This window comes from Notolepis coatsorum, assembly GCF_963971535.1.
Source record: "Notolepis coatsorum genome assembly, chromosome: 7".
NCBI lineage: Eukaryota > Metazoa > Chordata > Actinopteri > Aulopiformes > Paralepididae > Notolepis > Notolepis coatsorum.
Window position 1 is genome coordinate 68,638,133 of NC_140171.1, and position 24,060 is coordinate 68,662,192.

Genomic DNA, 24,060 nt, shown 5'->3' on the forward strand with positions numbered 1-24,060 from the left:
TCGCCGACAACGTGTTGTGTAATCTGCGCGGAGCCGTTGTTGCTCAACGCCCATGCGCAGTAGATACCATCTGCGTGCCCTTCCGGTGACAACAGAGCTGTCCCAAATAGCTGCAGCTACCATGTGTTGTCAAGTTATTGTTATAAGGACCCCAGTCCAAGCTACAACAGTCTGCATTCCCTTAACACTTTGATTGCCGGAAGACGCTTTTAGGCGTCCTTCCCCGCCATGCTCAAGTTGCCGAAGACGCCGTAACTCGTCTTTGATATCAATATTTCAAAAATCTGTGATCGGATTCATATTTCCCATCCGCTGGCCTGAGACCCTCTAGCGGCTCAAGAGCGCCATCTGGTGGCCGATCGGCGCAATCGCCAAAGAGGATGTTACATGGACGATGTGCTATTCGCCCATATTACTTCCGGGCACTCGCTATAGGTTCCGGCACTCTAGCTCGTCACAATACATAGCGATCCGTTGCGAATAACTCGATAAACAACATGATTTGGACGTATATACTATTATACAAGCTGGAAATGGACCCGATATTTCTATATCCCATAATAGGAAAATGTCTGTTCCACGCTCATCGCCCAACGGCGCGAGGAAGATACGGTAAGATTCAGCGTTATTTTTGAACGTGTTCGATATAAACTGCTCTGATGATCATATCACCCACACTAGATGAATGATATAACGCTGCCCACGGAATTATAAACGATCCCCCGCCCATCCGGTCATCATCAGATGATACGTAGAAACTTCTAGAAGTACGTCCAATTGAAATTTTTGATCTCGCACAGATTCCTACCAAACTGTATTTCATCATCAATATAATGCATTTGGGGCTATAAATCACGTTCTGGAGAAAGCTGCAGAAAGAGATGAAAACATACTTATACTTTAGACCATATTTTACTATGAATATGTGAATGAAAAAGTTTAACGTTGCTACACAATGAACAATACATATAGGACCTTGAATGGGCCCTAATAATGGCAATCTGGCAATAGAATTTAAAAAGTTATAGCTCTGCAAAGAAGGGGAACTAATCCATGTTAAATAGAGCTGGCAACGGATGGTATATCATGAATTTAGCCTTAGGCAATCAAAGTGTTAACAATTGTTTGTATTGAGCCGTATTGTATTGTACCCATTATGCAATATGTTAAATAAAGTTTACATCCATTCATTCTGCTAGCATTACCGATTGCATGAGCAGCTGGCTAACGTGAGCTAGCATTAGCTATCAGACCCTGTTAGCTCAAGCTCTTCTTTCAATCTTAACAAGCATTAAACAAAATGGCCCAGTCATCTATTCACCTTTGTTTAATACACAAGGCGTTGTGTCTAATGTTATCTAGCTACTGATAGCTCCCGATATCATCAGTTTGGTGCTGGCTGGTTAACGTGAGCTAGCGTTAGCTTCTAGCCACAATGCTATACTGTTATACTGGCATATTCCATTCACGTTAGCATGTAGCTAACAATGTAGCTAACAACATCGCCGATCCTTTTTGAGACTAAACTATCCGCTCTTGGTGGTCACTTGTGTTGATGTTAGTTTTGTTTCATCAACAAATGAGGCAGAACACAGTGAATGTATCCGTTTTGTTTGTTGCACTTTTATTACACTTTTGCTGAAAAATAAGTGCTGCATTGCCTAATAGCCGAGGCATTTAACCCTTTAATCGCCAAGGACACCGTAACTCGTCATTCCCCGCCATGCTTAATCTGCCAATGACGCCGTAACAAGTCATTGAGATCAATATTTCAAAAATCTGTGATGGCAATCATATTTCTCCCGCGGAGACTTGAGATCTACTGTTGATCCCCTCTCAACTCTCCAACGGTTCAAGACAAGCCCAAACAGCAAACCGGAAACGGAAACTGGTGCTCATCCAAATTCGGTCCGACCACTCGCTATAGCTCCCGGGACTCGAGCTCGACACAATGGATAGCGATCCGTTACCAATAACTCGATAAACAACATGATTTGGACGTATATACTATTATACAACCTGGAGATGGATCGCATATTTCAACATCCCATAATAGAAATCGTTTTGCTCCACGCTCATCGCCCAACGGCCCGAGGAGACTGGGGTAAGTTTCAGCGTTTATTTTTACCGTGTTCGATACAAACTGATCTGATGATCATATCACCCACACTACATGAATCATCTAACGTTGGCCACGGAATTATAAACAACCCCCCCCCCCCCCCCCCCCCATCCGGTCAACATCAGATGATAAGTAGTAACTTCTAGAAGCACGTCCATTTGAATTTTTTTATCTGGTGCCGATCGCTATCAAACTGTATTTGATCATCAATATAATGCATTTAGGGCTATAAATCACGTTCTGCAGAATGCTGCAGAAAACGATAAAAACATATTTATACTTTAGACCGTATTTTAGTATGAATATGTGAATGAAAAAGTAGAACGTTGCTACATCCTAAACGATAGATAATTGACGTTGAATGGGCCATAGTAATGTCAATTTAGCAATACAATTTAAAAAGTTATAGCCCTACAAAGTAGGGGAACTTCTCCATAGACAAATAGAGCTGGCAGAGGATGGTATAAGGATGTACATAAGCGTGGCAGAGAAAGGGTTAAAGATGGCGGCGTGTTGACATTTCTTTGCAGGAAGTGTATTGGCACATTCAAGTTCTGATTGGTTGAAAATTGCCTTCATGTTCGCCACCTACTGCCACCTACTGCTTTGGCAGTGTACTACATCACTGTGCTCAGGTGACAAAACGAAAGTGTGACTCGCCTAACGCTACGTTGCGACCTGGAAAAGAGGAACTCATCTGAAAACTAAACGAAAGTCTAACCGCAGCCTTAGTTAGCGTTAGCAGCTAACGTTAGTTAAGGTTTTTACCACGACGTGGGCATACAGGAATGGCGAGGATGTAAAGAATGTTAGACGCATTGGACCCGTTGCTTGCAGAGTTTTCATTGCACATAGAAACAGCACGACTCACGAGAGGAGTTGTCATAGGGCTGTATAACGCAGGGCTCAAGAGCCGTCATAGCTTCTAAAATTTAAGGTGGGGGTATCAGGCTCAGCCCCTCCCTTACAGCTGGAGTTGACGTGAAACACAGAAGTTATCAAATGCGATTGTCGAGTCCTGGCTCTAGGCAGAATCACGAATAGTGGTTTAAGAGAAGTTATTTATATTTTGAATGTGATTCATTGCACACTAGTTCGATTATTACATGTTGTGCATGTTATGACTTGAATATGCAAATCGACTAAATTTCATTTGTCATCGCCCTACATCAAACAAAACAAGTCTAGGGGTGGGACTCGATTAAAAATGTTAATCGAATTAATTTGAGACTTTAGTTAATCAATCGAAATTAATCACATTTTAATCGCATATCAATATTTGATGCGAAAAAAAAATCTTTTTAATTCAAATTAATTTTGGTATATGAGTGAATCAATGAATATACATTATACATACGTTTAAGCCCCAAAATTCTGTATTAGCTACATTTACATTTACATTTAGTCATTTAGCTGACGCTTTTATCCAAAGCGACTTACAAGTTCTGTGCGACAAGACAGCAAGAAGGGTATAACTCTATCAGCTGAGTAACAATGTTCATCAAAGTGTTGCGTGTTACAGTGTAGGTTAGTTTATTAGTGCAGCAAAAGTGCAGCAATTTTTTGAATATATATAGTGCAAAGGACCTTTTGTAAACTCAAGCACTTTCCAGGTAAAAGTAAAACGCAGTACTTTCAAGTACATTCCAGAGCAGTTGACCATTGAAAAAAAAAATACTCTTGATTGACTCAATTTCTCTTATTTTATATTTTTTTATGAACAAACCAGACTAAGAAAAAATGTTATTTGCGATTTATTATACTTTATATGAGTCTGGTCTCCTTTGAAAGGTAACATTCTTACACAAGAAAAATCATCATGCGATTAAATGCATACATTTTTTTTACTTTTAATTCTTTCTGTAGTTAATTAATCGAAATTAATGCAATAAAGTCCCAGCGCTAAAAACAACCACATTAAATGACAAGGTATGTAATACATGAAACAGTCAAATTACAGTTAAATGGAGTAGCTCCAGACCTGAAAACATTGCTTACCCGTGAGTGTGAAGATGCCGACCATCAGGTTGATGTTGCGCCCAGCCAGCAGCGTGATCTCCATGCCGTCTCCCGTGCACTTCTTCTCCTCTCTCCTGGAGCGCATGGACGCCCAGATGCCCGTGGCCAGGATCAGCACGTAGAACAAGGCCATCACCACCAAACCTGGTACGTTGAGCACCATGGCTGAACTCTTTCTTCTCACCAACCAAAGCTATAGACTGATTACCTGCTGGGAGGAGAGAGTAATGTTGGGGTTGGGGGGTGGAGTGGGAAAGGTGGGGTTGGGCGTAAAGAGAGAAAGAGAGAAAAGTCAATAATGTTGTCCACAGCCGTAGAAAAGACAATTACCTATCTCAAACTCCGTCCTCTTTTCTTGATCCTCCAATCACAACTGTTGCTTCCCTCAGACAAACAAAGTGAGCTACATTTGTCTGAGGGAAGCAACAGTTATGACTATTATGACATACATAGAAAGAAAACACATTCAACACATACATACATACATTTCAAATGAAATAAAACCGTATAGATTCAGAGGGGAGTGGGGGCAGGGACAGGCAAGATCGCACAAGTCCTTAAATGCGGAGGTACATTCACCACGTGCAAAATAAACTATCAAGTGCAAATGATAAAACAATGATGAGCGAAAATCAATGGCAGATGTTCAAGTCAATGAACAAGAGGGAGGAGGAAGCGGAGAAAGATACACTCCCCTCCTTTTAGGTAAAAGTGGGTAAAGTGTTGCAGCAGGAAGAAAGAAAGGGGTTGCTTTTATCTGACCAGGGTCTGCTTGCTTTGGCAGAGGGGGAGGGGGTGAAGAGGAGAGGTGGAGTAGGGTGGGGGTGGGGGGTGGGGGGGGGGTCGAGGTGGATGGGGCTTCTCACCATACGCTCTGCAGCGTTGACAAGATGGCGGACGGTAGTCGCCCACCCCCCCTCTCCAGTGGTGGAGGTTCCACCGCAAACCTCGGGAAGTGAACACAACTTACACAGCCATGTTAGTGTGTGTGTGTGTGTGTGTGTGTGTGTGTGTTTGTCGACACTTTGGTTTCCAAGACTAAAGTACTAAGTGCTAAGGATGATAAGAAAGCTCTGTGTGGATTAGAAGTGTTTGTTGTTTTCTCGCTGCTGCTGCTTAAACCACCCACTGCTCTGCACACCCACGTGCTACATGTTATTATCAACTGTCCTAATAAAACCCAGACGACTTCTGCCATTGTTCAGTTCAGTTCAGTTATTTTTTATTTCGGGCTTTGGACACATAACAACGGTCATTCCATAAATCATCAAAGTTTTACCAGCTGCTATTGCAGCATTGTCCAATTGTCCAAAAAGGGCTAGGGAGAAGCATTGTGCGTCCATCCATCATCCTACACGTTGAACCTATTTTACACACAGTGTCAAAGACAAGGGTGTCAAATTATCACAGAGAAGCAGTTTCATTCAAAGGTGATTTTCTTTTATTTGATTTCATTACAGCTCTAGAGACACACTCTCAATGAAAGATTGATTATTATTATTATTATTATTATTATTATTATTATTATTATTATTATTATTATTATTATTATTATTATTATTATTATTATTATTATTATTATTATTATTCATTAGTTAAAGACACTCATAACAAGCAAGACATTCCCTTTTACATTTTTTCATAGCAGAAGTTAATACAAAATGGAAGCATACTGCCGAGAGAAGAAGGGATTCATGAAAACAACAGTGTACATTCAACTGGGAGAATGGAGAAAAAAGGGAGTGGGTTTTGTGAAAGGAATGGCGTTGAAAAATATAAGTGGGGGGGGGGTACTGTATAACCGAATGTTTGTGTGTGTGAGACTGTGTGTGTGTGTGCGCGGGCATGGAAGGAAAGGGTAAGGGGGGGGGGGGGGGGGTCCTGCGCCAAAGTCAACAAAGGACTCATAAAATCACTGTGTATAAGTGCGTGGTTTCTCTCTCCCTCTCGTACATACCAGTCATTGCAGAGTTTTAAACAACATCTTCATCATCAGATTACAGTTCAGTAAGGATCTGCTCATGTTATTGTAGCCCTGCATGCATGCAGGCGATGAAAAATAAAAACAAAGTGACAAATTCTACTCCATAAAAGAAGAAGAACGTATCACACACATAGTAACTAGGACTAGTTAACACAGACCATATTTAAAGGTAGAACCGGTAATGCCATGAAAACGGCGATCTCTTGGCAACAGAGGTCCGCTTGGTATTGCTCGTCGTTTATTTTTTTTTATATTTATATGACTGGAGATGTCACTAAGTAACTCCGTAACTCACTTACCCACTCACAGTTAGCCGCTTTGCTACTAGTGGCGGCTCACAGGAAATTAGTTTAGCATCTATGACACTGTATCCTTGTTTGTTTTGGTGTGACTGGTGCAGTGCCACACTCAAAACGTGCCCTGCTCGGAGCAGGCCGGTGGCTTGGCCCCTCGGTATAGTCACTTTCTCAAGAACCGCTCATCCGATCAACTTCACACTCAACGCCACACTTCCTCGGGTCCACAGCAACACACCCGCCAATAGTGAAGTCGGTCGGATGAGCGGTTCTCAGAGAAAACCGAAGGACAGACATACAGGCAGACAGACAAAGATTCCTTCCATTTTAGTTAGACATGTGGGTCGGAGTTGAGTGGGGATAAGGGGAGGAGATGCTATTCTGGCCGCACATGAAAGCTCTGCCGAGAGAGGACTGGCGAAATTCACAGTATATTAAGTTACTATATAGCTATGTATAGTTACTTTATATATATATATATATGACGTAACTTATTAAACTGTGAATTTCCCCAGACCTCAACCCCTCACTATCAGTACAACCTTTGGTTCTTTTGTGGTGGCCACTACTAGACCGATTAAAAGCATCAGCCCCAAGAAAGGAGCTACTGTATAGAAAACGACACGGTCAGCTACATGACTGCAAGTTAAGCAGAGTCCCATGTATCAAATCACCTCCAAATGCCTCATAGTCCTTATACTGGAGAGACGAGATCCATTCCCACCCTGAAGTGAAACGAATAACAGCAGCTGAAACCAAAGGCTCCTTATGATTTGTGAGGGCTATGCCGCTTTTGCTGATACGCAGCCCACGAGGGAACAGATCCAGACATACTGGAATGCACTACTCCTTTAATGTAACCTACTAACCTACTTACGTAACTTTTAAATATCGTTTACGACCTTGTTAGTTGTCTCTTGATATACAGAGAGGGGGGTACAGTCAGACCTGTGGGGTTGAATTCCACAGCTCATGTAACTTTGTTGAGGACCAATTATTTTCCAATGGATTTCAGTGATGGATGATGCTAACGAATAAAAGGAAATGTCGCCATAGCGTTCATTTAATTTCTCACATTCATCAACAAGGCCTTTTAAATTGTCACTTGTCTCTCTACTAGGGATGGATACCGAATCCGGTACTTAAGGGTATCGACCGAATCACGTCGGTACTACAGAGTACCGATTCACGTGAGATCCACCGGTGCAAGTGATAGTCTCCTCCCTCCCAGACCGACGGTAGGGGATAGAGTGCGCAATGACCAGGAAGGGGATTGGGAATTGGGACTAACATTGGGATGGGAGAAAAACGGAAAATGAAGGGGGGAAAAAGATTCTGTGTATATATATATATATATTAACACTTTCGCAGCCAACCACGTATATATACGCTATTGGGCGCCAACGGTTAACGGCCAAAAACGTTTTTGGATCGTTTCCCCTTTTTTTCGATTTTAATATCCTATTCAATGTCAGGGACCTGTATGTTGCCGTTAAAAGGCACACAGGGACTCCGAAGGTGCAGTAACGGCCAGATCCTGCTAATAGGCAGTATCGAGAGTGCAGTAAAGCCTGTTCCAGAACGGGTGCTACGTTTAAACCGCTCCGGATGGACATTTCTAGTAATGGGAAACCTAGGGCTTTACCCGATCGCATTGAATCGTTTTCGGGAACCCCGATCCATATGTTGTGGTGGGTTATATCGTGGACCAGATGGACATAGGATGGACCAGATGGCGATTAAATAATTGGAATATTCTTTTTGGAATACCACCGACCACAGGTAAGGACAATCTGACGTAAATTTCAGCTTGATCGTACAAGGTTATCATACCAGATGGCGATTAAATAATTGGAATATTCTTTTTGGAATACCACGACCACAGGTAAGGACAATCTGACGTAAATTTCAGCTTGATCGTGCAAGGTTATCATCGGCGTGTGTTGTGGTAATAACGAATGACGTTACTGGCAATCAAATAATCAGAAACAACCCCCCCCCCCCCCTTTCATGCATTCATGATGAAACATTAGATTTGATTTGGAAATAGTAGCGTGTCCAGGGACGAAACGCCAATGGTTTTAGTAGAATTCACGTTGCGCCCTATAGCCAGCCTCCCAGGAATTAGCCTGGATCATTCCGAAATTATACTTATATTCACCACAGGAAGATAGTTACTGTCAAATGACCATGGTATTGTATCCATAGCTATAATATAAAATAGATTTAGCTCTACAAACAAGGTGACGCAACCTGGCCCAGCTACAGCTAGATGGGGAAATCGAATGGCCACGAATGTGTTAACAAATTGTTCTAAATAAATAATAATGATAATAAATAATTAGAAGTTTGGAATTTTTTTTTTTACAACTGAGGTAGGTAGATAAACATTTTAGAGACTAAAGTACCGAAAAATGGTACCATTGGGTACCGGTATCGATTCACAGGTACCCAACCCTACTCTAGTCTCTACAAGAGCTAAAAATAAAAACAAGCCATTTTCAATCTCTGGGGTGATTTATGGTACAGCGAAGACACACCATGTCTGGGCTTTTCACCTATGTCTGATGTCTGCAGGAAGCCAGTGAGTGAAACGCCAGATGCTGCGGCTTCCACAGTCATTTACACTGTCCCGGTGAATATTTGCCGCTACTCCGGTTACCTTTTGACGAAATGCATCTGTTGATATAGCTCTACCGGGTACAAGATGCACGGTATATGTGTTATTCTGTTAATTGTAACAGAGGTTTTTGCCATAGAGAAGCTACTCCGTTAGCACTGGTAGACAACAGCAACAGCTTCTATAAACAGCAAAACCAACCCCCGGACAACAAACACTTGGAGCTATACCAGAGGCCTTCGACTTTCACGGGGCATTAGAACAGTAATGACCGCTAGAATTCTCCCGGGGGCATGGGCATTGTTTAGAGAGTGTTGGCCGTGCACTTGTAAAACAGAAGAACATTCTAAAGCGAGACACAGTGTACCCCCCCCCCCCCCCCCCCCACACACACGCCACCTGCATTATCATATTTGGCACCCGACTGTTAGTTTAGCAATGAGTCATAGATGTATAATTAAATGGACATAAGAAAATAATCACCCACTGTGCCTTTAAGAGGGTCTTGATTGGTTCACCGTGTATTTATCTTTGTCCATAAAGGTCAAGTCTGTTCATTCCCTCTCCCTTCACTTGAGCTCAACTTTGACACATTTCAGTTGGACAAAAAGATATTGCTCCCTCTCTGCTCCTAAACTCCTATTTTTTCATGACTATACTCTATGTGAGACATTCCACAGGCCTGGGGGGGGGGCTGGAGTCTTTTTTAGAAGGATATGTGATTCTATTGACCCAGTTTGTACAGTGGTTTGGAAGGCAGGGCGAAGAGAAAAACAATCCCATGCATTATGCACTACAGAGCTCTGGGCGGCTGTGGTTCATTCCTTTTCTCCCCCCCCCCCCTTCCCTCTCTCCTTGCCCCTGCTCTTCTCATTCCCTACCTCTCCATCTATCTATCTATCTATCTATCTAGCTCCACCTCCTTCCTGGGGCAGTCAGTCTTATCCACCCGACCCCTCCTCCTCTCTCGCTCCTCGCTCCATCTATCTTGCACATGCTTGTTTGCTCGGCAAACATCTCTACGGGGACCGGGCAACGGAGAGAGGTTCCCAAGGCCTGACTGTCTCACTGGGTTCAGCTACCGGGCCAAGCAGACAGCCAGTGAGCCCCGGCTCACCTCCGACAAGACCCTGATGGACCGAGTCCGGCCCCCACCAGGCAGTACATCTGGGTCAGAACATGGTTCAGGTCAGGTCTAATGGCTCCAGTGACCTGATCTGACCCATGGAATAAAATAAAAAACAAGACAAAACTAAAATGGTGCCCTTCAGATGATAGTGAATATGATGGGACCTGTGGATCAACACCTCGGCTCAAAAAGGCCTCATGCAGTAGATACTGGAGTATAAACATCAGGTTGAAAGCAAACCTGGGCAAATGTATATATTTGGATATGACTTCCAAGTATTTAAACCAGTCAAGGTGACCCTCATTTATCTCACCTTGAGTTTTGGATACTTGCTGTAAACTGGAAAACATTTGTGCGATAGTATCAATATGTAAATATTTGAATAGGCAACCTAGAGTAACACATTTGACACATGTATTTACATTAGCTGTTATGTCAGAGTTTGTTTGTATATATTTTTGCCACACTGCTGCTATGACAATAAGATATAGTATGGTATATTTAATAAGATACATATATATATATATATATAATAAAGTATCAGTCTGTCTGTCTGTCCACCTGTCCCAAATTTCTGTTGAGTCTTGCTGCCAGTATCCACAATGAGTTGAACTTCTATTTCTCCCAATTCTAGATCAAAGCTATCTCAAAACGAGGTGAACACAATCTATGGCTCAAATGGCACAATTCATATCAGCAAAATGTATCTTAAATGAACGTCCCGAGTGGCAGGATTTCAAGTGAGTGTTTACCTCAGACCAGGCTGCAGCAGATACTCCAAAAGACTACAAACCTCCCGTTGTAGCGGATGACTGACAGAGCCAGTCAGTCAATAAAACGTGACCGAAACAAGCTCTCTTTTTCAAGCCCCCCTCCCCCAAAATACACATAAAAAGCCATGTAAACATGGGTCTGAAAGCATGACACATGCATACGTATACTCACATACGGTACGCACCAGCCGTGGTAGATGTGAGCTAGGGCTGAGGGATTTCTTGTTATGGTTAACCAGCCCGTTATGTATCGTCTCTCACTATTAACCAGCTCACTATGTATACTCTCTGACTAACATGGAGAGGGAAGCTTCCAGGATCCTCCTGCTGGCTTCTTCAACCAGTGATCACTTCTCCAAACAAATTCCTAATTTGATCTGAAAAAAATTTAAATAAGAAACTGTGCAAGAAGGAGTCGTTTCTCTTGAAATCCTGCAAGAGTTTCCTCTCCTTTACTTACTCGAGGATGGATTGAGAAAAGTTAAACTTTACTGGGTATACATCGTGACTTAGTGGACCACCGGTGGATCTGACAAACAGCGGTGTAATTCATAAGCAGGGAGGCTCCCGGTTGGATTAGATATGAAGGAGAGAGGGAGATAAGGCTGGGACACAAGGGGGCCGAACTGGACAGCGTTTAACTCTGCGCGTACAGACCGAGCACACTCGCACACACACACGCACACCTGGACGGAGGTCAAAAATATAAACAAACAGACCTATCTTTCAACTCTCCTGCCTCATTTCCCTTGGTCACTTACACAATGTTTTTCTCCACCCACTTGAGATATTGTGTGACCAGCTCTCTCACGTGTCTGTGGTGTGTGTGTGTGTGTGTGTGTGTGGCGGGATGGGTAGGGCTAGTCCATCTCTTCAAAACCTCCCTCTGCTGAAACTGGTTTAACTCCTATGAGTGCCAACAAAGGCATATCACTATATAAAACAAATTGGCCTATGGCTCACATCAAACATTAGCATTTCTTTCTTCTTTCTAATATTGTTTAAATATCAATGCATTCACACACACGTTCACACACGTTCACACACACAGGTGTCACTAGCTGCTTCAGTGTTGGTAGTTTATCTAGAGAACATTCTAGATAAAACATTCCACCTGTCACTGTACAGGCTTTCAGCCTACAGGTATATCAACGTGATTTGGCAGCGATCCACTTTTGATGCTGCGTCTCTCAGTACTTTTCCATTGACTCAACTGCCTCCCCTGCTCTGCGTTTGGCACTTCCCCGCTATGCACCGCCCCCCACCCCACCCCCGACAGGTCTATGGTCTGCGTTGTGTGCCAATGTTATCATCTGCTATTAGCGGAGCGAACTGAACATAACTATCCTATTTCACCATGAACAAACACTCACATAAACATGCGCACGCACACAAACACACAATACACTGAATGGCTCCCAGTGAAAGTGCTTGTGAAAGGTGACCTCACTGTTTTCCAGACACAAACGTGTTGTCTTTCACAGACAGAGAGAGAGAGGGAGAGATAAAGGGGGGGGAGAGACTGAGGACTAGCCACAGTTGTGATCATGGAAAAAAACCAAGCTATTAGTTGGACCTGCCTGCACCTACATACCTCTCTCCTCCCTCATTCTGCCCCTCCCCCATACATCAAACATATTGCTATGCTTTGTGCTATACAGGAGGCGATTGGAGAATTTCTAATCTTTTCTATCCTACTTCATAAAATTATTTTCAACAAACTCCTCTGTAAAAACAAAACGAGAAGTCTCTCTCTCACAAAAACAGTACTGAAAGTCACAGCCTAGAATTTTACATGTGGCAGTGAGGTTTTACTCTTATCTGCCTGCTTGTCTCTATCTATATAGAATATACTACACAGCTGGCATATGGCTCCTTATCTCCAGACATGCACATGTATGTGTGGAGGCAGTAAGGGCTGAACCAGAGGCACTTGAACAGGGCTGGGGTCATAATTCAAACTCACATCAGACCACATGCTCTTAAAACTATACGCAAATAGGTTTAACATTGTTTAGGAATTTTACGATATATAGTTGATAGCTGTTGGTAGCAATCACAAGTAACATACGGACCTCTGTGTGACTCCAAGTCAATGACTACTGACTTGGAAAGAAGACAGCATGGTTGACATTTCAAAGTCAGAGGGAGAGAGAATGAAAGACTGCAGAGAGAATGAAAGACAGAGAGAATGAAAGACTAAAGAGAATGAAAGACTGAAGAAAGAATGAAAGACTAAAGAGAGAATGAAAGACTGAAGAAAGAATGAAGAAAGAATTAAAGACTAAAGAGATAATGAAAGACTGAAGAGAGAATGAAAGACTGAAGAAAGAATGAAAGACTGAAAAGAGAATGAATGGGTGAGATGAAAACCCCCCACAAAAACAGCTGTCAAATAAGCTAAACTTTGTGTACCAGAAAAGGAAAAAACCACAATATCACGCTGACAGTCATCTTATTGCAAATTAATGACAGTTTGTCTGACTTTAGAACACTTTACAGTCACTGTCAGGCTTCTCTGCAGACTGAACGCAGTGGAAAGTTACAGCTTATAAATACCATTAACAGAGACATTGCAGGAAAACAAAGATTAGCTGAGCCACAGAGGCTCCTGCTCCCGGTCCAAATTAGGGATAGCAATCCCTCCTGGGACTATTTCTAGGACAGGACAGGCATGCACTCTCACTTGTGTGTCATAGTGTGTGTATGTCCCTGGCAACTTGACAAAAAAACCCATCTCCAGCAAGACACACACAAAGTCACACAACTGACATCCCAGTGCATTTAAAAATGTCAACAAGACTAAACAAGAACATGTCAAATAAATATAAAACGTGAACAAGAAAGAAATACGCCAAAGTGACCTTAACAACAATGACACAGGAGAAGAAAAAGCAATACGTACCGAGTTTTAACAGTACAGGTCAGTTGTTAGGGTTGTGAAGAGAGTTTCTCATAAGACTGAAAACAGGCCACACTTGATTCCAGGAAGAGGGGAGGACGTGAACCCCCCACGGGTTCAGACAGTCCGTGTGTGTGTGTGTGTGTGTGTGAATGAATCAAGAGATGGAGGGAAATGACAAAACAAGTCTGAAGGTATTTAACTCAAGAGTCTTTAAAAAACAAACCCAAAAAATGAAAACCTATGCTGGGCTTGTTTTAAAAGAAAAGAAAAAAGGGGAATAAATTGTTTTCAACAAACTCCTCTGTAAAAACAAAACGAGAAGCCAAAGTGCTCCAAGAAGGACCCAATGATGCAGAGAGGATGTTAGTCTCACTATGACCGAGAGGGGACAGAACACTCTAGAATGCCTGCTCTGCCCTCCCCTGTTTATAAACCTTAGGGGGTGGTAGTAGTGTCAGGTGACAGAGAGGCAGGAAGCTGTCAAAACTGCCACCCGATTGGTGACCATCGGTTTCCTTGTTTGTACCGCAACCAATTAGGCCCCTCCTGAATGCAGGACACACCCACCCCCTATCTTGCTGGAGTCCACGTGAAGATTAATTCAGGGGGGAGGGGGGGTACCTCTGGTCATGACCAACAACACTACCTCCCTCTCTCTCCCCCTCATTCTCTATCACCTTATTACAGTCTCTCATCCATCTCTCTTATAATTATAATTGTTAGACTAGAAGGCTTTATTTGTCATGCAGTTTTAACACAAGTTTTACCTCTGTTGTCTAGCTACGCCCCCACGCACACATTTTCTTGAGATATTTTTTCTGCAGCTCGCCCTCCTCCCATCCACCGTCACCACCATGTGAATAAAATGTGTACAAATCCCACCTATCTTTCTCTCTCCACCGCAATAGTATACAAATATGCCAGGTATGACTGTCGTCCATCTGCTGTTTCACAGCAACCATACAGCCAGCCTGCAACAGCCACCACCTAGGTCCCGAGTAGAACCCACTACACCGTAGGAGAAAAACATCATCTCACCCCACCCTCTCTTTTCAGCCTCTTTTCATTGGCGCATGCATGTGTGTGTGTCTGTGTGTGTCTGTGTCTCTGTGTGTGTGTGTGTGTGCTGTGAGTGTGTGCACCACAATCCTACCCTTGCCCAGGGCTGCAACAAAGCCTAGCTTGTTCTCTAAATGCAGTTTAGGGTATCAAGGAAATTACTAGAGAGGACCGAGACAGAGGGTACAAGGCAGTAGAAGTTACTCTCAATGTACAGCCAAGCTCCGGGAGACAGGAGTCTAGGATTAGAAAAAAAAGCCAAAAGACCAAAGAGAGAATGTCTCTCGTCTCTCTTGTCCTTTTGAAGGGGATTCAAAACAAGAGCTAAATCTTATTAGCAATTAGATTAGATCATGTATTAATAAATCAATAAAGTCTGTTTTATGTGAAGGGCTTTACCTGTTCACAACAGGCCTCTGTAGGTAGGGCCAGGGTGGGGTGAAATCATGAGTTATTTTTCGCATGCAGCCTCAAAGCCAAATACCCTCAGACACTCTCCAAATAGTCTCACATTGGTGGTGTGGAGGGAGAGGGAGAGAGAGAGAGAGATAACACCTCATGGTGCGTTAAACCACAAGCAAAGAATTTGACATATTTGACATGGACAATTTCTAAATCAGGACATTTGTAAAGGGTACGTTTAGAATTTTGAAACCCTTAGCCTTATTTCCTACTTACCACAGAGTCCTTTGTCACTACAGTACATGCTGTTTTTCATACTGGATACCCGCAGCTTCAGCTAGTTAGCCATAAGCCAATACAAAGCCAATGGGGCCACGCTCCAGTCTGCCCTGAAATAGATGAATTCTTCTTTGGTTTCAGCATTGATTTCAGGAGCGTGGCCCCATTGACTTTACATTGGTTTTGTGGCTAAGTAGCCAGAGCTGTGTATACAGTATGAAGTATGCAGTATGAAGTATCCAATAAGTATGCAGTATGAAGTATCCAATAAGTATGCAGTATGCAGTATGAAGTATCCAATAAGTATGCAGTATGAAGTATCCAATAAGTATGAAGTATGCAGTATGAAGTATCCAATAAGTATGCAGTATGAAGTATCCAATAAGTATGCAGTATGAAGTATGCAGTATGAAGTATCCAATAAGTATGCAGTATGAAGTATCCAATAAGTATGGAGTATGAAGTATGCCGTATGAAGTATCCAATAAGTATGCAGTATGAAGTATGCAGTATGAAGTATGCAGTGTGAAGTATCCAGTATGAAGTATGCAGTATGAAGTATCCAATATGAAGTATGCAGTATGAAGTATCCAATAAGTATGCAGTATGAAGTATGCAGTATGAAGTATCCAGTATGAAGTATCCAATAAGTATGCAGTATGAAGTATGCAGTATTAAGTATCCAATATGAAGTATGCAGTATGAAGTATCCAATAAGTATGCAGTATGAAGTATGCAGTATGAAGTATCCAGTATGAAGTATGCAGTATGAAGTATCCAATATGAAGTATGCAGTATGAAGTATCCAATATGAAGTATGAAGTATCCAATAAGTATGCAGTATGAAGTATGCAGTATGAAATATCCAATAAGTATGCAGTATGAAGTATCCAATAAGTATGCAGTATCCAATAAGTATGAAGTATGCAGTATGAAGTATCCAATAAGTATGCAGTATGAAGTATCCAATAAGTATCCAATAAGTATGCAGTATGAAGTATGCAGTATGAAGTATCCAATAAGTATGCAGTATGAAGTATCAAATAGGTATGCAGTATGAAGTATGCAGTATGAAGTATCCAATAAGTATGCAGTATGAAGTATGCAGTATGAAGTATGCAGTATCCAATATGAAGTATGCAGTATGAAGTATCCAGTATGAAGTATGCAGTATGAAGTATCCAATAAGTATGCAGTATGAAGTATGCAGTATGAAGTATCCAATAAGTATGCAGTATGAAGTATCCAGTATGAAGTATGCAGTATGAAGTATCCAATAAGTATGCAGTATGAAGTACCCAGTATGAAGTATGCAGTATGAAGTATCCAATATGAAGTATGCAGTATGAAGTATGCAGCATGAAGTATGTAGTATGAAGTATGCAGTATAAAGTATGAGTATGCAGTATGAAGTATGCAGTATGCAGTATGAAGTATGCAGTATAAAGTATCCAGTATGAAGTATCCAGTATGCAGTATAAAGTATGAGTATGCAGTATGAAGTATCCAGTATGCAGTATGAATTATGCAGTATGCAGTATGAAGTATCCAGTATGCAGTATGCAGTATGCAGTATGAAGTATGCAGTATGAAGTATGCAGTATCGAGTATGAAGTATGAAATTGTGTCCTGGATGATTTTCCCGGGAATGTCCTACCAGACACCAGTTTTTAGAGCAGCCAATAACAGCAAAGCATTCACAAACAGGGCCTATGTAGAATCCCTATTGAATCAATCAATTGGCAATAGAGTAGCAAAGTATACATTTGTTTTTATGACATTTTTTATTATTTTAACAACCTGCATTTTATACAAGTTGTAGGCGAGCCAGGGCAGCTTGACTGAGATAAGTGGAAAGGGCACTACAGTGGTCTAAATGTAAGAGGATGAAGATATGAATTAAGACCTTTGGCTGACAATATGGATTTCATTATTGCAATATTTCCCAGTTGAAAGAAGCATGTTTGAACAAGCTTATTAATGTGTTGATTGCATTTCAACACCCAATTCCTCGATGAGGCCTCAACATTACAGAGAGACCCAATACAGAGTTTAACATCCCAGGACCAATCACAAGGACCCCAGTTTTTTATTTATCTAGAGAAAACGGAGACAAACTACTCAGCTTGATAGATAAATACACAGAGTATCATCGGCATACAATACGATCAAAGAGGTTAGCCAAATGACCCAAAGATGAAATATATAAAGAGAACGATAGGGCCAAGGATTGACCCCTGAGGAATTCCACATACGTAATAGGAGGAACAGCTGAAGATACAAAGAGAGACACTAAACTCCCTTTGCCCTGTCCACCCCTCCGCCGCCTCTCAGCCCCTCAACTCCAGAAACCCCCTCCCTCCCCCAACTGCCCCCCCCCCCCCCCTCCCTGGTGCAGCCTGTCTGCCCCCCACTGCTCGATGACCCGCCCCTCCCACAAACACCTGAGACCCCCCAGTGTGGCTTTCTGCAGACCAGGTGAATACACAGCTGAGCAAAATACATGCAGGCAAGGCCGCGGGTCCAGATAGCGTCAGCCCAAAGGTACTCAAAACCTGTGCCTCTCAGCTGTGTGATGTAACCAGGGATGCGTTCTTCATGGGACGGGGTTGCACCCAAAGATTTGAGCAGAAGCGCGTTCACGCACATGCACGGCACGCGCATGCACACAGGAATGCGTTGCACTCGCCAACTCGCTATAAGTACCCACCTGGGCTACTTTGCATTTCAATAGCGCCGGTCGTCAGGTGTGTTAAATACGCTCTCAGATACATTCACACCTAACTTGTGAATGAAATGTGTTACATTCCATTCGTAGAGGCAATTAGGCATGGTCTTTAGTCTGTGCTTAAGCGAGCGAACATTTATGCGCATGCGCGGGAGCGTCATTAGCGTGCGTGCAATCAGAGTTGATATGAGGAACGCACCTCTGGATGTAACCCACTCCAGTTCAACTACCAGCCCCGGCTGGGGGTAGAGGATGCAGTCATCTACCTGCTGAACTGAGCCTACACTCACCTAGACAAGCAGGCGAGCACTGTGAGTCATGTTTTTTTTTTTTTTTTTTTTCCAGCTTTTGATACCATACGGCCTGGGCTGCTGGGTGAGAAGTTGGAGGCGATGCAGTTGATGCCCCCCTGGTGTCCTGGGTTGTTGACTATCTGACAGGCAGACCACAGTATGTGCGCCTACAGAGTTGTGTGTCGGACAGACTGGTCAGCAACACCGGGGCCCCACAGGGGACAGTCCTCTCTCCCTTCCTCTTCACCATCTACACCAGGGGTCAGCAACCTTTTTGACATGGAGTGCCTGTTTGAAATATAGTTGTAACTAGTGTGCCTCAACAATATTCCATGCATCGTAATTTTTTTTCTCATAATCAGGTCTTTTTAATGATAATTATTACATTATTACATCATTATTGTTATTGTTATTATTAACAATATTATTATGATGGCTGTATCAACCCTAAATCTGAGTGGGGGGGGGGGGGGGGTGCAATGCAGACAAACCGCTGCATACAGTGCAACCATTTCACTCACATTTGCCCATTCATTTTTGGACACATCACACACCATCGGTGTGTGTACAGTACGTGTGCTGTCATAGCTCCACCTACAGGCCTAATGGAGAACACCAGGAGAACACCAGGATGTGAATGGAGGGTGAATGTGAGGTATATTGTGTAAATAAGTTTTGATTGATCGCAAAAAAATTATAATAATAAGTTACCAGAACTAAAAAATATTGAGTTCAGTTACTGTGCATTAAGGTTTTCAGTTTTCAATCCATAATAAGTTAACAGAAAAATAAGTACACAACCACATTATTTCAACCTAATAAAACTATGTTTATTGTCATTGTTTTAAGAACACAAGTAGACTTGGTAATACTCACATTTTGAGTAAAAAAAAATTGCCTTTAACATGTGCAATGTTCAATGAAATAGAAAAATAAATAATAAAATTTGTTGATTAATCCCACTGGTCACAATGGTGACCGTAATAATGTTTTTGTTATAAGGCTCTGCAAATGTTACTGAATGATGTAGCAATGTATTTCCAGCTAAATTGAAATAATAAACAAATAAAGGGTCTCAATTAAATATGTGGTAGTAAAAAGAACCTGTGGGAGGATTTCAACAAGATAAATGCGACAACAGTGCAAAATATTTCAATATAATATTTATAAAAAATGCAGGCACGCGTGCCTAGGGTTGCCTACCCCTGGTCTACACCAATGACTTCCACTATCGGTCAGAGTCCTGTCACCTTCAGAATGACTGCGATAGTGGGATGTATTAACTCCTTGACGCCTATGCGTTAACTGCCAAAAAAGAGTACACTCGTTTTTATGTTTTTTTTTATTATTATCATACTAAACAGTCCGCCTGACCTTGTGTGTGATCCTGCCTGGTAGTGGTAACCCTAACATAATTAGAATTCAATACCATAGTCTCCTCCAAACTCATAGCCAAGCTCAGGGACCTGGGCTTGAACTATGACCTCTGCCAGTGGGTCTTGGACTTCCTGACGGGTAGACCCCAGGTGGTAAGAGTAGGCAACTGCACCTCCTCATCCATCACGCTCAACATAGGGGCCCCCCAGGGCTGTGTTCTGAGTCCCCTCCTCTACTCCCTGTACACACATGACTGTGTGGCACAGCGGAACAATAACACAATCATCAAATTTGCTGATGACACAGTAGTGGTGGGCCTGATCTCTGCCAACAACGAGAGGGCCTACCTGGAAGAGGTAGAGAATCTGTCGCAGTGGTGTCAGGAGAACTGCCTCTCCCTGAACGTCAGCAAAACAAAAGAGATGATTGTGGACTTCAGGAGGTCGGGGGTCAGGGACTACAGCCCCCTCAGCATCGACGGGGCACCAGTTGAGAGAGTGAACAGTTTCAAGTACCTAGGAGTCCACATATCCGAGGACTTGACATGGACCACACACATTGACAGTGTTGTGAAGAAGGCACGGCAACGCCTCTACTTCCTCAGGCGCCTAAGGAAGTTCCAAGTCAGTCAGAAGATCCTTAAGAACTTCTACTCATGCACAATAGAGAGCATCCTGACTGGCAATATCACCTCCTGGTTTGGGAATAGCACCGCACAAGACCGCAGCAGACTACAGAGAGTGGCCCGTTCAGCCGAACGCACAATTGGAGGGGGGGCTTCCCACTCTCCAGAACATTTCAGATTCAGATTCCTTTATTGAGCCATTTGTGTAAAAACACATTGGTAATTGTTGCAGCAATACAGTGTATGCATTTTCTTTTCTTTTTTCCCAGTAAACAACACCAACACAGACACATGACAAGAAACGAAACAGTGCAGTGGAGGATTAATCAATAAAATACATATATATAAAGTGAAGAGTGCAGAGTTCCAGTACAGACTAGTGCAGTGCAGTCAGTGTCATTGTGCCAGTGTCACTTGGGGGCAGAGGGGGGAGGGGGGGGGGGGGGGCGAGGGGGGGACCTGAGGCATTGATGAGCCTGGCGGCTGAGGGGAAGAAGCTCAGGCTGAGGTTACACCTTTCGTATCATCTTCGTATTGTTTTCTTATACGCATCGCCGCGTATCGCCGCGACGTCATGCGCCTCGAGTCACACTTTCGTTTTTTTTTCGTTTTTGTCAGCCAAGCACACTGATGTAGTACACTGCCAAAGCAGTAGGTGGCAGTAGGTGGCAAACATGAAGGCAATTTCAACCAATCAGAACGAATGTGCCAATACACTTCCTGGTGGAAGCTCCACCAAAAGAAATGTCAATAAGGCAGCCTATGCCGCGCCACCATCTTGTTTACTCAATGCAGCAATAATTTTCCAGCAAAGCCTAATAAAAGTGCAATAAACAAAACGGATACATTCACTGTGTGTTCTGCTTGTCATTTGTTGATGAAACAAAACTAACATCAACACAAGTGACCACCAAGAGCGGATAGTTTTAGTCTAAAAAACGCTCGGTAGCATTGTTAGCTGCATGCTAACGTCAATGGAGTATGCCATTATAACAATATAGCATTGTGGCTAGAAGCTAACGTTAGCTCACGCTACTTAGCCAGCAACAACACTGATGATATCGCGAGCTATCAGTAGTTCGATAACATTAGAGACAACGCTGTGTGTATTAAACAAAGGTGAATAGATGACTGGGCCATTTTGTTTAATGCTTGTTAAGTTGAAAGAGGAACTCTGAGCTAACAGGGTCTGAATCCTGATAGCTCACGTTAGCCAGCTGCTCATGCCATCGGTAATGCTAGCAGAATGAATGGATGTAAACTTTATTTAACATATTGCATATGGGTACAATACAATACGGCTCAATACAAACAATTGTTAAGGGAATGCAGACTGTTGTAGCTTGGACTGGGGTCCTTATAACAATAACTTGACAACACATGGTAGCTGAAGCTATTTGGGACACGGAGCTCTGTCCCAAACACACACACTGTTGTCATTGTCACCGGAAGGGCACGCAGATGGTATCTACTGCGCATGGGCGTTTTCGCAACAACGGCTAGCGTGCTGACTACACGCTGTTGTCGACTCGTTTTTTTTGCTTATCTCCAAACGCAAACACAATTTTGCGTTTCAGCCGTATCCACAAAAAAACGCCAAAAAACGCGTTTCTGTGTAGATAGGACATCATACGTCGTCAAAAACGTATAAAAAAACGCCAGGAATACACTAGTCTAACCTTCCCCTCAGTCTGTGACGAGCTTTCACAGCCTTTGGGATCCTCAGCCTTCTCCCAGAGGGGAGCAGGGTGAAGAGGCTGTGACCGGGGTGGGATGGGTCGGCCATGATCTTCCTCGCCCTCTTCAGCGCCCTGGAGTCGTGCAGGGACCTGAGGGAGGGCAGGGGACAGCCGATCACCCTCTCCGCGGAGCGAATCACCCGCTGCAGCTTGGCGAGATGCATACAACAAGCGGTGCATGGGTAAGGCTACGAGAATTATCAAAGACTCCAGCCACCCAAACAACTGCCTCTTTGAACTGCTGCGGTCAGGCAAGCGATACCGGAGTCTCATGGCAAGCACAGAAAGACTCAGAAGAAGCTTCTATCCCCAGGCCATCAGGTTGCTCAACGAACAATAACACTATGCAACAACCATCAAAAGCACTCACGCATCCACACGCACACACTCACTTTAAACAAACAACTCACTGCAGCACCCACTCTACACACTTTAGAACACCTAAACACACTTTATATTTATTGGCAAAGAATTTGCACTACAACCCATACCTCAGTAGCCTACACCTTACTGTAAATTGTACCTAAATTGTACCTCATCCCATTTCTGCTTTGCACTATATAGTATATATTGTAATTAGTATATTGTATAGTATATTGTATGGTAACTCAGTTACTTCTACTCTGCATTGAACATTGTACATACTGAACACTTGTGTCTACGTACGTGACTTCTATTTTATACTTGCTATACTTATATTATTTTATACTTATCCTTTTGTCTAGCACAGTCTCTGGAGCGTAACAGAAAGAAGCATTTTGTATAAAAGTATTCTGTACTTCTGTATGACAACTAATAAAGAAACTTGAATTGAAATGATGATTGAATCCCGATAGGTGGCAGTATCGCCTACCTTTTGAACTGGGCTAGTTTCCTGTGGGGGGGCGGGGGGCAGGGTGATTGATTGAAAACTTTATTAACAGATTGCAGAATGGGTACAGTCAGTACAGCTCAATACATACAATTGTTAAGGGGATGCAGACCAGAGAAAGACTTTCGTCTTGTTTACATCAGGGTCCCCCCCATTGCTCACTCACTGGCCACAGTAGTAGCCACTAGCCTCCAAACTGCCTCGGCAATGGCGAGCGAACTATTGGAGATTATTATGAAGAGGACAAAATTATCACACTTAAGGATGATAAGGTGCGTTTTCACCAGACTACATTGGACTCAGCACTTCTGTAAATCATAAAAATACTATAGTCAAACCGGCTGAGCATGTAACATGTTGACCGCTCGCCGACACCAGAGTTGAGAGCATCCCAGACTAGAGCCAACTAACGTTCGGCAATGGCGATCGCCTAGAGCGAACTATTGGAGATTATTATGAAGAGGACAACGGTGACGATCCATCCATAACATAAGGTGCATTTTCACCAGACTATGTTGGATTCTAGTATTTCCAAACAGGCTGAGGATGTAACGTTATCTGTTGGGTGCTGCCAGAGCCAACTAACGTTATTTATTTAAATTGTTCCCGTTCTGACTCAGACACTTCGGAGCAAGAATGGATGGGGTTTTGGCGGACATGCTGACAAAGGTAACGTCTATTTTACCGAACCCCATCATAAAACATTCCTTTGTGATGATCCCAGCATCAGAACCCCACCCATGGTGGCTTTGTGAATAGAACCATTCTATGTATGGTTATGTTTACCTTTGACCTGGAAATAATATAGGTGTCAGGTGAGCAACAAGCATGAAATGCGT

General features: G+C 42.8%; 1 protein-coding gene across 4 annotated transcripts in view; it reads right to left on the reverse strand.

Annotated features, from left to right (window-relative positions):
* The window catches only part of LOC311232544 (high affinity choline transporter 1-like), a 36,761-nt gene extending 22,532 nt beyond the window's left edge, over positions 1-14,229 (reverse strand). Inside the window, exons 1-2 of one of the 4 annotated variants that reach the window (XM_084319382.1) lie at positions 13,849-14,229; positions 4,121-4,349 (exon numbers count right to left, since the gene is read on the reverse strand). In XM_084319382.1, the coding sequence (XP_084175508.1) occupies positions 4,121-4,304 (184 nt within the window). In that variant the 5' untranslated portion in view covers positions 4,305-4,349; positions 13,849-14,229. Of the gene's footprint in view, positions 1-4,120; positions 4,353-5,007; positions 7,969-13,848 lie in introns of those variants that run through there. The other 3 variants (XM_084319381.1, XM_084319384.1, XM_084319383.1) reach the window with 3 other exon arrangements.
* Between the last annotated feature and the right edge of the window lie 9,831 nt (positions 14,230-24,060).